Source organism: Canis lupus, chromosome 36 (assembly GCF_003254725.2).
Source record: "Canis lupus dingo isolate Sandy chromosome 36, ASM325472v2, whole genome shotgun sequence".
In the NCBI taxonomy this organism is placed as follows: domain Eukaryota; kingdom Metazoa; phylum Chordata; class Mammalia; order Carnivora; family Canidae; genus Canis; species Canis lupus.
In genome coordinates, this window is record NC_064278.1 from 1,004,615 (window position 1) to 1,019,739 (window position 15,125).

The 15,125-nt window shown below is 35.9% G+C and overlaps 1 protein-coding gene and 1 long non-coding RNA gene across 6 annotated transcripts in view; one reads left to right on the forward strand and one right to left on the reverse strand.

The window, feature by feature from the left end:
- Window positions 1-15,125, forward strand: part of GALNT13 (polypeptide N-acetylgalactosaminyltransferase 13) — a 541,363-nt gene that overhangs the window by 332,179 nt on the left and 194,059 nt on the right. For all 5 annotated transcript variants that reach the window (XM_035698790.2, XM_049106172.1, XM_035698788.2 and 2 more), the window contains 2 exons: window positions 11,517-11,683; window positions 12,329-12,536. In XM_035698790.2, coding sequence (XP_035554683.1) covers window positions 11,517-11,683; window positions 12,329-12,536 — 375 coding nt within the window. The remainder of the gene's footprint in view (window positions 1-11,516; window positions 11,684-12,328; window positions 12,537-15,125) is intronic.
- Window positions 5,352-8,138, reverse strand: LOC125754414 (uncharacterized). Its single transcript, XR_007408527.1, has 2 exons — window positions 7,862-8,138; window positions 5,352-7,758 (listed from the first exon to the last, which is right to left on the reverse strand). It is a non-coding gene; the product is annotated as an uncharacterized LOC125754414 (long non-coding RNA).

A 15,125-nucleotide genomic window follows, 5' to 3' on the forward strand; every position in this document is an offset into this window, starting at 1 on the left:
TTGGATTATAGTTCATTTCCAAAATTTAGGAGAATTCATCACAATAGAAAGGATACAAAACTTCCTTGTACAATAATCACATTTATGTCTTAAAAATAAATAACTATTGGCATCATGTGAGTAACTCTAACAGGAGTGTATAAATGCCATTTATTTGGTAAAAATTAGATCTATAAAGTTTTGTGTTTTTGTTTTTAATATAAACCGGATTCAACTGAGTGTACCTAATCTGTTAAAGTCAAGGTCAGGTCAGTTTAAACCCCAAAAGAATAATCTGTGGAAGTCCAGAGCCCTTTCTGATATTTACTCAGTTCCTTGGTGGTAATCACTCTTTTGTGATTATTTTTATGAGGACTTTTCTATTCCTCACAGCACAATCCAGATACTAAACAGGGCTTCTTTCTCAACATAGAGACGTGCTCACATAACCACTAATTCAGTACATCTATGAGTAGGGTGCATATAATGGACAACAGGAGAGGAGGATGGGTTACATTGCAACACTGTAGTCAAATATGGGCTTTAGATATAATTCACCTTTAAAATGTCTTCCAGGGGCACCTGGGTGACTCAGTCAGTTGAGCATCCTGCTCTTGGTTTCACAGTGGTCCTGAGATTGAGCAATGCGTGGGCTGCCGGCTCAGCGGAGTCTACTTGAGATTCTCTCTCTTCCTCTCTCTCCCTCTCTCTCTTTCTCTCTTTCTAAAATAAACAAACAAATCTTTTTAAAAAATAAAAGTAAATAAAATTGTGGAGGCCGAGAAAAATTAAGGCCATCCCACCTAAAGTTTAGCATTAGCACAACTACAGTTATCCTAGGCCCCTGTGAATAAGAGCTGAACTTTATGGGAAAAACTGCAGAATGTCCTCAATGTCCTCGGCAGGGAATCCCATATCAGAAAGACAACAGAGCTCACACCCCTGATAGAAAGCCCCATATTAGAATGAGAACAGAGCTCAATGCCCTTAAGCCCCATATCCGAATGTAAACAGAACTTGAGAAATTCCTCCACCCCTCCTGGAGGTCCCCTAGACCAGCCCATAAAACCCTGCTGTAACCCCCCTGGGGGTCCAAGCCCCTGCTCCGCTGGGTCGGGTGCACCTGGGCCCAAGCTCCAGCTTGCTAATAAACCGTCCTGCGCTTGCATCGATGTAGGCTCCTCGGTGGTTCCTTGGATTCGCGATCTTGGGCACAACAAAAATGTCCTCAGGATATCACGTCATGGGACACCTGAGGGGCTCAGCGGTTGAGCATCTGCCTTCGGCCCAGGGTGTGATCCTGGGGTCGGGGGATGGAGTCCCATGTTGGGCTCCCTGCAGGGGGCCTGCGTCTTCCTGAGTCTCTGCCTCTCTCTGTGTCTCTCATGAATAAATATATAAATAAAATCTTAAAAAAAAAAAAAAAGGTATACATCACTTTAAAGGCTCCTGGACTCTTTAGCTTCCCATTATTTTACTTGCTATCTCCTCTCCCTAGCCTCTTTTCACTCCTTTCCTTACTGTTTTCTGCCTCAATCTCCAGTCTCCTGGAGGGAAGCAAAGGTTTCTCCAATCTAGTTTAGCTCCAGTAGTTTTGATTTCCTTTGTATCCTGGGAATGCATACCTTCAGGCTCATACCTGCTTCCCTTGGTGCCTTATCACAGAATTCTGCTTAACAAAGGCAGTTTTCTCCCTTAGGGGGAAAGACCTTATTTTATTGTGAAAACATAGAATAGTCAGAGTTCCAGAGTTTGAATCCCAGTTCTATCACTTAGAAACAAATGATAGTCTTCTATATCCATAGTTTAGCTTAGTGCACCTGAGGCTGAGTTTAAATTACCAAAGCAAATAATCCTCCCTCTGACCTATCATCAGAAGGTCAAAAGCAGCTTAACACTAGGTCATGGTACTGGTGTTATTCCCATCAGTTCACTTCATCATGTAGGTATTTTATTATCTCACATCATCACAAGAAAGGTGAATATAGCACAATACCATATTTTGAGAGAAAGAGCCCACATTCATATAACTTTTATTACAATATATAGTTACAATTTTTCAATTTTATTATTGGTTATTGCTGTCAATTTCCTACTGTGCCCATTTGATAAACTTTATCATGAGTATACACGTATAGGAAAAACATAGCATATATAGGGTGCGGTTTTATCATGGCTTCGGTCATCCACTGGAAAGGTCATGAAACGTGTCTTCCAATGATAAGAAGAGACTATTGTACTGAACTCATCTGAACACTAGATTCTTGACCTACTATCAAATGGGAGTAACAATATAACTAATCCATAAGGAATGTTATAAGGATTATGAATTGCTGACTCTATAAAAGGCCACCACAATAACTACCACATTGGCATAGAGTCCTAGGAGTCTTGCATGGAGGAGGCTAAGGTAGATATTTATAGAGATTGGGAGGTCTGGACTTACGTGGTTTAAGACTGATCTTTCAATGCAGGAGTCTTTCTGAGACTGGTCAAGTATGTGATATAATACTTTAGGATCGGTGGACATAATGAGGAAAATAAAATCAATTGATAAGCAGTTTGCCTAGTTAAGTTCTATATCATCTTGAGAAGACAGTTGAGCAACTTATTCTCAACCTATCCCTAGAAGGGGATCGTTTGAGCAATTTATTGTTTGAATCCATTTATTTTCTGGAAGTTCTTGTAGCATGCAGTAAGGCTATTTATGAGTTTATAGCTTTGTCATAATTCTGATAGTTAACCTATGTGGTTGCAGGAGGTTTCAGTTCTCAGGGTCAAATGAGAATGAAGCAATATACTCAGATGTCTTCTGTGTGATTAAGAGTTTAAAAAATGTTTATCACTCAGTATTGGTTATCTTATTCTGATGTTTCTTACATCAGGGCTTGACTGCTGGAGGAGATGGCCTACCCCTGGCTGAGGAATGCAATGTTTGATAATTGGACTAACCCACAGGGTAAAGCTAGTCGTGGGCTAGTAGCGGGGAGCCAGGTGCTAGATAGTGAGCTCACGGATATTCGAGAGCAGGCAGGAAGCAGAGGCAGGCAGACAGAACATGGCCCTGGGAGTTTTTTCCAGCAGAAAATAATAAGCAGAGATGAAGGGAAGTAAGCAGGAAGGTTTACTGGCAGGCAGCCACAGGCAGCCAGAGATATGTAAGATTAGGGCAATAAATGATTTAGAAGGACTGGAAGAGAAAGAGGCGGGACCTGCTTTCCACACGACTATGCTAGACAAACTAGTAAAGCAGCTCTCCTGCCATGACGTCCAGACACCAGACCCAGGAGTGAGGTAGAAATGGCACAAGAACTGAGGACAAAAGACAAGTTACTAGAACACGGCAATGTGCAGAAGCCTGTCAGCAGCAAAGCTGACCCAAAATAATCATAGGCTTTATCTGCAATGTTCTGTACAGTGCTTCGTAATGTAAGAAATAGCATAATAATAAATTACATTCACATAATCCCTGTATAGTTTCATTTGTTTTCTGTAAGAGTTCTGCAATATAGAAATAACAGCAGTCTTCCTTCTATTTACTTGATGACAAAACCAAAATTTAATGAGTCTGCTCACGGATCCTATATGGCAGGACAGGGAGGCCAACATAGTTTCCAGGGACAGAGCTTGCTCTAAATGCCAAATAGGAATGATGTTACCTGTGTTAGAGGGGGCTGCGTTATAATACACAGACTCGCAGACCTTATACTCTTTCACCTCCCTATCCTCAGCTCGTTTATTTGCCCGACTCCAGAAGCTGGAAAGACAAAACCAACTGAAGATACAAAAAAAAAAAAAAAAAAAAAGAAGGATAAAAAGGAAAGCTGGTATTTCTACTCCTCTAGTTCAGACAATAACAATACAGAGCTATGATCAAGAAGTTGATCTGATAATTCATACGTAGCCTGCCTCATTGTGAAGATTCCATGCATCAACCCCTTATTAAATGTATTTTGTGATATGCAGAGTACTAAATTCTGAAAAGGCAGAGTAAATAATATTAACCTTCCTTCTTTTGAAGAATCCCCTCGCCTATTGAATTAGGTAGCTATATTGTGAAAAAGCATATGTCATAAAGATTGAGGCATACCCGAGGTACAAGGCTGAAGAAGGGGGCTGTGCAGTCTCTGAGATTAGTGAGGGATGTAGAAAGAAATTCCCTGGCTTTCTGTTCCTGTTTCCTACAGTATGGTACTCTCCTACTTGAGATCCTTATGATGCATTTATTTTTTTCAGATGTTATTTATTTATTCATGAGAGACACACACAGAGAGACACAGAGACATAGGCAGAGAGAAAAGCAGGCTCCATGCAGGGAGCCCGACGTGGGACTCAATCCGGGGTCTCCCGGATCACATCCTGGACTGAAGGCAGACGCTTAACCCCTGAGCCACCCAGGTGTCTCCTTATGATGTATTTCAAGCAGAAGGCAACAAGCAAGGGATTTTTGGAAGTGCTTCTAGCCCAGTCACCCTCCCATTTCACCCTTCCAAATACTTAAAAGAGAACAGAAGGTACAAGAAGTAGATCTGATAGCAAATAGGCCAAGAATCAGTACAGGGTCCAACTGGGTTTTAAAATAAAGGTGCTTGGGACATGTAAGTTTTAAAAACAATTAGTCAATATTGTTGAAGGCAACATAATATATAAATCAACATATAGAAACCCATGCAAAATTAAGTGCTTCATTTTACTTGAGGCCCCAAGCTGTTCAGTTATTATGAAAGAATCACTTTGCTGTTGCCCGAGTTTTCTTTGCATGGATGCATTGGCAAAAGATGAAATTTCCCTCTGTGAATATGAATTTTAATGGTTGGGAAACAAAGAAACCACACATAATTCTGCAAGGTTCAAGGCAATTCCCACAGCTATTAAAAATAAGAAGTATATAGAGGACTTGCATTGTAAGTCTTTATTTTTAATTACTATTATTAATCTTCTTGATTGAGGCAGTAAAAGGTAACCACTGACTCACTGAGCAGCAATTCAACAAGTCATGCAAACTACGATGTTGACAGTCTTTGTAGTCCTAAATGGATTGTGTCTAACTAAACCACTGTATAATTATGGATCCTTTGTGATTTCACATTCTCATCTTATAGTCAATTTTTCTTTCTTTGATGTGGCATATTGTGTTCAGTAACTTATCTGAAAACATCAATATGGTTTTGAAAAGGATAAAATCAAATTGTAACAGTCTATGTTCCTATAATGTGTGCATAGCCGAGGGGAAAGATGGTAAATAGGTATGCTATCTCAGTGTATTTCCATGTTCCAGACATTGGAAATTCTACCCCCATATTCTCTCTAAATAAGAGCAGCTGGGTTTATTTCTCATATATTTATAAATCAACAGCAGATACAGAGAAGACTGGATGACATTAGTGTACTTTCAGATGACAGAAAATATTGTAAAGGAATTGAAGACTTTCTGACTTCAGTGCTTACAATTATAGGAAAATGCACTTTATTCATTTCACCTGATATAACTGCAAAAAGAGATGTATTAACCTTAAGCATCTTATTTTAAAATGTTGATGCAAGAAAAAGGTTTTATACACACACACGTGTGCACTGATAGATGTATATATATGCATACACACACATATATGTATATTTAAAGCCAATGTTTCTGTTAAAGAACTTTAAACAACCTTTTCCAGCTCTGGCCGCACATTCAAATTCCCAACAGAGATCTTTTTATAAATCCCATTGCACCTGGCCACACCCTAGACACCTTAAGTCAGAAATTCTGTGGTTGAAATCCACACATCAGTATTTTTTTCCAGCTCATGGGATTATTTCAATGTGCAGCCAAGATGAAGAGTCATAGATATATTATTACAGAATTAAAAAGAAATAAACTTTCACTTCAAGTATTATAGATTTGGCATGTCATAATATAGTATAAATATGAAATGCTATTATAATAAAGCTTATGATTTTACTAGAATACCAGATTTCAGGACCTTAGTTTGAGTAGTGGGCATCAAATATTCCCTTCAAATTGATGAAAATTGCTATTGCAGTCTGCCACTTTTACTCTCCAAGTTAATTACATATGCATTGTGTTCCCACAATAATGTCAACTTTTGCCAATCCCATTTAGATGTTTACATAAAAGAATAATAATATCTTCATAGGACAGATTGCTAAAAGCTTATTTGGTCTATATGTACATAATTTCAATGAAAGCTGTTTTCTGTGCTTTGTTTTAATCAAATGATTCCAGGGGAATAGCTATTTCTCTATTTGTTTTAAAGAAATATATTTGAATGTAAGATTAAGGCATATTTTTAAATTCAAATTTTTTCTAATATTCCAGACAGCAATAATATCATTTAAAACATTTGATGTAGCATATAGTGTGGGAAATAAATCACCACTGTTGCTAATATGATTAAGGAATAAAATATATTAATATTATTTATTACTTTATTATGCAGAATACTGAACCAGTTCTGTGACTTGAGACTTGCATTTTGTAAAATGAACATTTGTATTAGTTAAGTTTGAAAGCTGTTTCCAAATCTACCATTTGGGGATTTTGAGCTTCAATCTGCAGACCAAGCAATGTCTACTACACATTTCAGATTACCTACTTTATTCTTACTATGTAAAAGATAAAAAAGCTGAGGTGGACAGTGTGAAATAATTCTTGCAATATCACAAAGAAGTTGTTTGCCATGTGTCAGAAGAAAAGGTTTTTAGAAAGGTTCAATCTAAGTACTTATCCCACTTGCATCACATAGCCCTCTTGTTTTTGTTTTGTTTGTTTTTAATTATTTTTTAAAAAACAGTGAGTTGAAAGCTCTGACAACTTAGATACCTAAAGGTCTTTAAAACACACACAAACACACACACACAGAAAACTAAAACCTGGGCAGCCCTGGTGGCGCAGCGGTTTGGTGCCGCTTGCAGCCTGGGGTGTGATCCTGGAGACCCGGGATCAAGTCCCGCATCAGGCTCCCTGCATGGAGCCTGCTTCTCCCTCTGTCTGTGTCTCTGCCTCTCTCTCTCTGTGTCTATGAATAAATAAATAAAATCTTAAAAAAAAAGAAAAGAAAACTAAAACTAAATAACCCATTTAGTACTCTTTCTTGGCTAAACAAGAAATTATTCTATTCACCTGTTATTGTAATCATTGTAATAATTATTACAATTATTCATATTCTATTCACCTGTTCTAAGATGCACCCTTTTAGTTTTACGCGTCTGAAATCAGGATGAGTTTTACAGTCGATGGTTAGTTAGAATCGTTGTCAACCAGCTGGCAGTTGTTATAGAAGCCGTATTTCCTAAGATTGTATGAATGTGGTCATGACTGTTCACATAGTCCTGCTTCACCTAAGTTATTAACTACACTATTTATACTACAGGTGCAGAGTTAATTGTCATTCAACATTCCCTCAGAGAAGTTACAGTCTGATTCAATATTGGAACAAAAAGTTATTGCATGAAAAGAAAGGCAAGGAAACAGTGACAAGTGTTAAATTTCCTAAGAGGAAGCAAATGTTCATTGTTGGAGCAGTGACCACAACTCTATATTTTCTTGCTAATCAACAGCTGACTGATTTATATAGCCTTATTTCTTATCATGTCAACCAGGCAACAATATCACCAGAGATCTCATTAGAAATGCAGAATCTTGGGCAGCCCCGGTGGTGCAGCGGGACCCTGGATCGTGTCCCAGGTCCCAGGTGGATCGTGTCCCAGGTCAGGCTCCCTGCATGGAGCCTGCTTCTCCCTCTGCCTGTGTCTCTCTCTCTTTCTCCGTCTCTATGAATAAATAAATAAATAAATCTTTAAAAAAATAAATAAACTAGGAGTGATGATTTAAAAAAAAGAAAGAAAAAACAAGAAATGCAGAATCTTGAGGCACCTGCGCTAGTTGTTTAATCATACAACTCTTGATTTCCGCTCAGGTCAAGATCTCAGGGTTGTGATGTCGATCCTAAGTCCAGCTCGCTCTGGGCATGGAGCCTGCTTAAGATTCTCTCTCTTCTTCTGTGCCCCCTAAAAAAAAAAAAAAAAGAATGCAGTATCTTGGGCCCATCCCAAATCTACGGAATCAGAATCTGCATTTTATCAAGATGCCCATATCATTTCTTTGCCCCTTAAAATTTGAAAAGCATAACTTTATAGTATGAAGGAAGATACCCACAAGAAGACGAAGCCATTTTATATTTTGTTACTGAGATGTGTGCTTAGTGTATGCCTCTCAGATGTTAAGCAATGCAACCTAAAGCTAGAAAAAGCCTCTTAGAATAGATGAAAGAAACTTCAAAGCAACATAAAGCTGATGTGACTGATTTATAAACAAGCATGACAATATTGATAGAAATCTATGTTCAAGTAAATTTAAAGGCTTGTTCCATAAGCTCTATCTAGGTATTAAATAGACTCTAGTGATAAGAAAGTATATGCTGTGATTTATTTGACACTTTTTCCTTTCCTAGTAATACATAAGATGATGGTGTATCTTACTACGGGTGAAACAGTAGATGTGATGAAATACAGAAAATGGTAAAAGTACAGTGTATCACAACCCCATTAGAAACCATGGAAATAACTCCTGTTCATAAGCCTCTATGAACTGCAGATAGGAGGATAAACTGACATTGAAAATAATTGATATTATTCTAGAAATTATTTTATGATGAAAGTTTTCTGTGCTAAATAATTGTTTACATAGGAAGAAAAGGAAGAATTAATAAACATATTAGCCACATTTTATTTTTATGCTACATTAAATAATGACACAGCAGAAATTTTCTCTAAACATAATAGTTACATTAATAGTAAATTAGTTCATTATCTATTGTCATATATATTGAATATAAAATTAACATTGTGAGTAGATTTTTTTAACAAAAACAAAGCATGATAGATGTATTTTAAGAAGCTGGATTTGAATATTGCTTTTAGTTTGGTATTTTAAAAGGTTTATCTACCCATATGATCCTCTGTTTTGTTTCTTAAATTCCACGTATGAATGAGATCATATAATAATTATCTTTCTTTGATTGACTTATTTTGCTCATAGGGGAAGAGAAGAAAAAAATAAAATGAGACAAAATCAGAGAGGGAGACAAACCATTGAGGCCCTTAAACATAGGGAACGAACTGAGGGTCCTTGGAGAGGAGGGGGGTGTGGAGGTGTCGTAACTGGGTGATGGACATTAAGGAGGGTACGTGATGTGATGAGCACTGGGTGTAGTCACTGACTTCTACCTCTGAAACCAATAATACATTATATGTTGATTAATTACATTCAAATAAAATTTTAAAAAGTATCCTTGAAGGAAAGAAAAAAAAAGACATAAGGGATGGACCCATGGAATTCCAAGGTCCCCCCATATTCAACTCCTGAGACCAAGACCTGGCTGGTTTCCATCAAAGCTATCCACATTGCTTCAAATCACCCTCTGTGTTTACTGCCTTCCAGTTAACTTGTTTTGCCTTAAACATCAGCTTTTAAATAAATGAAAGACTTAAAAAAATCTATCTAAATATCTCATTCATTTTTTTCTTTATTGGCATTTAGAATACAAATCATAAACATACATGCATACATAACATACAAAAAAAACCCATAAATCACTTTTTTTCCAGCGATATTGGTAAGCCCTTATATCCTTGGGTTAAGCCAGTAATTGTTGACTGTTGGATGCTTTCAGCCTGATTTTCCAGTTTTATTTCTTTATTGATAATAATCATGATGGTCTTTATCATACTTTTTGCTCAGTATGCTGTTTTGTTAAGCCAGAAGAATGAAGGTTTGAGGAAAATCATGGTGAGAACATGTCTGATTCACAAAGGTGGCTGAGTCCATTTGGTAATAAACTGTTTGGATGCCTAAGTCACATGCTGATGAGGCATATAAGAACCCATTTGAATCTTGCCACTAGAATGGGAGAAGATGGCTGTGAATCAAAGAACTTTTTCTCAGTAAATTTTGATTTTCCTATATACACAATATGTTTTATAATGTGAGTAATTAATGAATGCTTTTCAAATAAATATATACAGAAAAAATGTCGTAGTTCAGGTACAGTACCTTCTTGCCTGACTATATTGTAGATTTCACTAAGTAGATGATATTTTAGACTGTTTTAAAAGATGATTAATGTTTCAATAGGCATACAATCAGTATTTGTTTAATTTTATACCCTTATGCCCCACATTTTATTGAATTTTTTCACTCATCTATGAAGAAGACTAATTTTAATACTTATTTTGTGTCATGCATTAGATCATTCATGAGTGGTAGCAAGTATCTAGTTCATTTTATTTTATGGAATTAATTCTCTAGCCCTTTAGAACATTTTATATGAAACAATAACCTAAGGTGAATAAACTTCTATTCCTGTTCCAGATACCCAATGACATTTTTTTTCTCTAAAATTTTATAATTACATGATTTAAATATCTGAATGTTGACAAGTTGTTGGGGATGAAGACCATCTGCCTGTCCTGATCACCTAGGACACTACATATATCATTTATCCAAATGTACCTTTTTAATTTGATTTCTTGAAAAGTAAAATCTGGACTTCTTTGGATTTATAAGCAAAACTAAGTTTTTTCTCAAAACATCAATTTTTAAAAGTAATGAGAATTATTGTGGGCTCTGTGCAACTGGTATCATCTGTTTCACCTAAAAGTTTTTTCTTGAAAATGCAGCTCTCAGGGTTCACCTCAGACTGACTAAACCTGAATCTGCATTTTAACAAATCTCTAGGTGATTCCTATGCACATCAGAGTTTGGGAAGTGCTGGTAGCCTTCACCTTTTCTTGACCTCCAATCTGCAAAGTAAATCCTAGCCCCTAAACTCTTCCTTCAAAGTAGACATGGTTATAGCATATTCAAACAGAATGGAAAACACACGACTAGATTTTAGAATAGAAAAATAATCTCAGTTTTACATGCTTCAAAACCCTGTGAACATGTCTTTTCATGTTCTTAAGACTTTTTGAGTTATACTATTTTTTTTTCTAAACAAGGAATTAAATTATATACACTAAATGAATTCTTATGTCCCTGTTGTACCCTGGTCTTCTACTGATAGTCTTGGAATGTTATTTTGGCTTTCTTACACTTGTGGAGATCATGCTGCTTTGTTCCCTACAGGAATTAAAATAAGGGACATCTGGGTGGCTCAGCAGTTGAGTGTCTGCCTCGGGCTCAGGACGTGACCCTGAAGTCCTGGGATTGAATCCCACATCGGGCTCCCTGTAAGGAGCCTGCTCTTCCCTCTGCCTGTGTCTCTGCCTCTCTCTGTGTCTCTCATGAATAAATAAATAAAATCTTTAAAAATGGAATTAAAATAAAATATTAGTAATTATGCATATTTAATTTTCAAAATGCCACATAATTACAACATTTATTAAAAGGAAAATTATTTTACATAATCATAAAATGTTTCCTTAGTAAGGGGCATTCAAGTATAAAGTTGTTACCAGGGATATTTTTTATTACAATGATCAGAATGAAAAATGAATTTATTAGCATGTCTCTCTTCTTTCTTTTCCAGATGCAAGACAAAGGTCTACGCTGATGAACTTCCAAACACAAGCGTAGTCATTGTGTTTCACAATGAAGCTTGGAGCACTCTCCTTAGAACTGTTTATAGTGTTATAAATCGTTCCCCACGTTATCTGCTCTCTGAAGTCATCTTGGTAGATGATGCTAGTGAAAGAGGTATAAATATTTTTCCCACTATATATATTTTTTAATCAGAACACTTTATTATGGTCAAATAGATAGCCAGCCAATGATCTGTATTTTCCTTATAATTATACTAGCCCTGAAATCACCTATCAGATTTTCATCAATATACCTGGTTAATGCCAATTCCAGGAATATGAAACTAATTCTTTCAGTTTCTTTCATGATTTCATTTGATCTGTACTAACCTAAGAAATCAGCCGAAGTGATTTTTTAAAATGTTTATTTTTTTCCAGCTTAAATGATAATATGATTGAGCATTAATACGATTTCGAGGACATTTATCTGTGTGTGTGTGTGTGTGTGTGTGTGTGTCGGTAAAAGCAACATAACTTATAAATAAGTCTTCATTTGTGCTCTTGTGGCCCAATTTCTAAATTAGAGTCTGGTATATTAACTTCCTATTATATCCTTATCTTTGCCAGTCAACTTGATAGAGTTATTGTGAAATATATATTAAATTACTGATAAAATCTCTATATATTTATTTCACCTAATCCCAAATAATGTCAATAGGAGCTGGCTACCATTTCTATGTGTTGAATTCCATCTGGGCAGGAGTATCTCTATGTCTTAAAATAGTTTCAAAACTTTATAAATTCTTATTGCACATTACAGATTTTCTCAAGTTGACATTAGAGAATTATGTGAAAAATTTAGAGGTGCCGGTAAAAATTATTAGAATGGAAGAGCGTTCTGGGTTAATACGTGCCCGCCTTCGAGGAGCAGCTGCTTCAAAAGGGCAGGTCATAACTTTTCTCGATGCACACTGTGAATGCACCTTAGGATGGCTGGAGCCTTTGCTGGCAAGAATAAAAGAAGACAGGTAAGAATACATGCATTATGTCTGCCTGGGTTTGAGCCTGTTAGGACAGTTCTAGGTAGCGGTCAAAACTTCTTCATAAATTGCTATTTTTAGGAAGTTTATTTTCTAGCTTTTAAAAAGCACCCCTCCCCCATTTAATAAAGCCTTATTTGTGCTGGATATTAATATTTGATTAAGAAATAATCAATTTAAACAGGAAAAAATGTTATTCATTTTGTAGGTGATAGAAATGAGTCCAGTTTGACATAGTGTCATGTTTTATAAAATACATTTCAAAGCACCTCATTGTGTTCCCACAACCACCCTGTGAGATACATAATATAGATGTTCTTATCTGTACCTAATTGAGAGGAATAAAGAAGTTAAGTAGCTTGTCCCAGTTACTAGAAGTGTTGGGAGCAACAGTATATTTCTTTCCATTCCCAGACCAGTGTTCACTGCCCTTATTCAAAGTCTGGTTCAAAACCACCTAGAGGATCTTAAAAATGAAGACACACACTCATACATCCCACTGTATGGAATCACAGTAAAACAGACAAAACAAAACAAAAACAGAAAACAGAGCACAACTATTAGAATTTTAATTATTTAAACAATGTTGCCAATTTGTACATACAGATTGTGAAATCTGAAAAATTGAATGGCACTTTATAGAAATTAAGAAACCTGATACTTACCTGCAATTCTTTCTGCTAATGATGCTATCAAGTACAAGCTTTTCTTACAGATATTCCTAAACATTGATGATAAATGATTATAATCCCTAAGTACCTAATGAAGACAACTGTGTAGAATGCTCTGATACAATAACAAAGCATTGCATAACACCTCGTTTGCATAGTCATTTCACTTACCATAGAAAGGTCTTCTTAAAATTGCAGTTTTTAATTAAGCTTCCAAGACAAGGGCTGCTTAGTGTGAGCTCCTCCAGCTACATCATGTAATCGGCAGGATTTGGTACTTGCCAGGAAGATAGATGGAGGTTGTCAGTAAAATGAAGCATAGCAGTTGAAGAAAGCAGTGGGAACCTTTTAGTCAACTGAGTGTAGTACACAGCTAATAACATTTTTCCACGCCATGCATTGTACAGTATGCACAGGAGGGTAAGACTGGCAAAGTAAAATGAACTTAGAACATCTTAAATGCATTTCCTGGCAACTTTTCATACATTATGCTGCTTTTTTAAACATGTGTTTCATATTCAACTTACTGAATTTTTAATATAATATTGTTCAATATCATCATGCATAGATCATTTATTTTTTAATCTAACAATATGTTTAGATTGTATTTGCATCTAATGAATTCTAATGTCTTGTCCTGCTTATACATTCTAAAGTTGCCATAACTAGATAATAAAGTGCTATTCAAGATTATTAGATCTGATTTTGCTTCCCTACAAATTGTCATTAAATTTAATGAAGAAAGAGAGAAAGACATTGATTTTGTAGGGGCCAGAATTACCAAGAAACTTTTCCAAGGCTAGATGAATTCTATTGATTTCTGAGAACTCTAGGCTTTGGCCAATTGTGTGGAATAGAAAACCTAATTGAAAATGAGCATTTGTGATACTGGTGTTACAAAACCAGAATAAAATAATGGACAACATCTATTTGCTTTCCACATTTCTGGGTGATTCAAAAGCATATTTGTATATTTACCTCCCATCAGATATGAAAAATAAGCTCTGCTCTTTGGAATTAGCTACAAGCAATGCAAACTTGAGTAGACCTGAACATTTGCTATAGAGATGACAGATATCTCAAAATAAAACATATAAGCCAGGAGTAGAGGAAGACTGGAGAAAGCATAACACGGATTAAAAGAATATCCAGTCTTCTCCTATTGTGGAAGTTACTTATCCTAAAAAAGCCACCATGAAGAACACCCACTCTCCTGGCTCTCCCTCTTAACTTTAAGAAGAAATAGATCTTTAGATACAACACAGAAACTTAAATTGCTTATTTTTCCCTATTTTAAAATATGCAGATTGTTATAGTTAATTCTGAGGTCTAGGTCAACACACTTAGAAATTGTTATGTCCCTAATATCTTTCAGAGGAAACATTTACTTACACCGATAATGATGATTTTTATTGTTGCTTCTGTTTCTTGATTTTTACTTGTTTACTTTTTCTAGTAGATATTGGCCCCAGGAAAATTTTTTCAGAACTCTTTAAACTAACCTATACCCTTTGAGATTCAAAATACCAGGTCTAATTCGTCATCATCCATTCACTATTTCTGCATGCTATTGCTTTTCAGTGGGCTCTTACTAAAATGATGCATAATATCGAAGTAGCTCTACTAATCATGCTGTGGGTGGAGGTTTTATGAAAAATAGACCATGTTCATTCTGCTGAGTTAGTATTTAGAATACATTTGGATATCAGCTTGAAGACCAATTAGTGTATTTGATTAGATTGTAAATGATAGAATGGAGTAGAGACTGTAAGGAAATGTAAATGGAAATGATTCCATAAAGAAAAAAGATAAAACGAAAATAAAGTTATATTAAAGTAACAAAATGATTAAATTTCAATTTAACATCTATACTGGATCTGAAGAAGCTAATGTAGTATTTAAATTA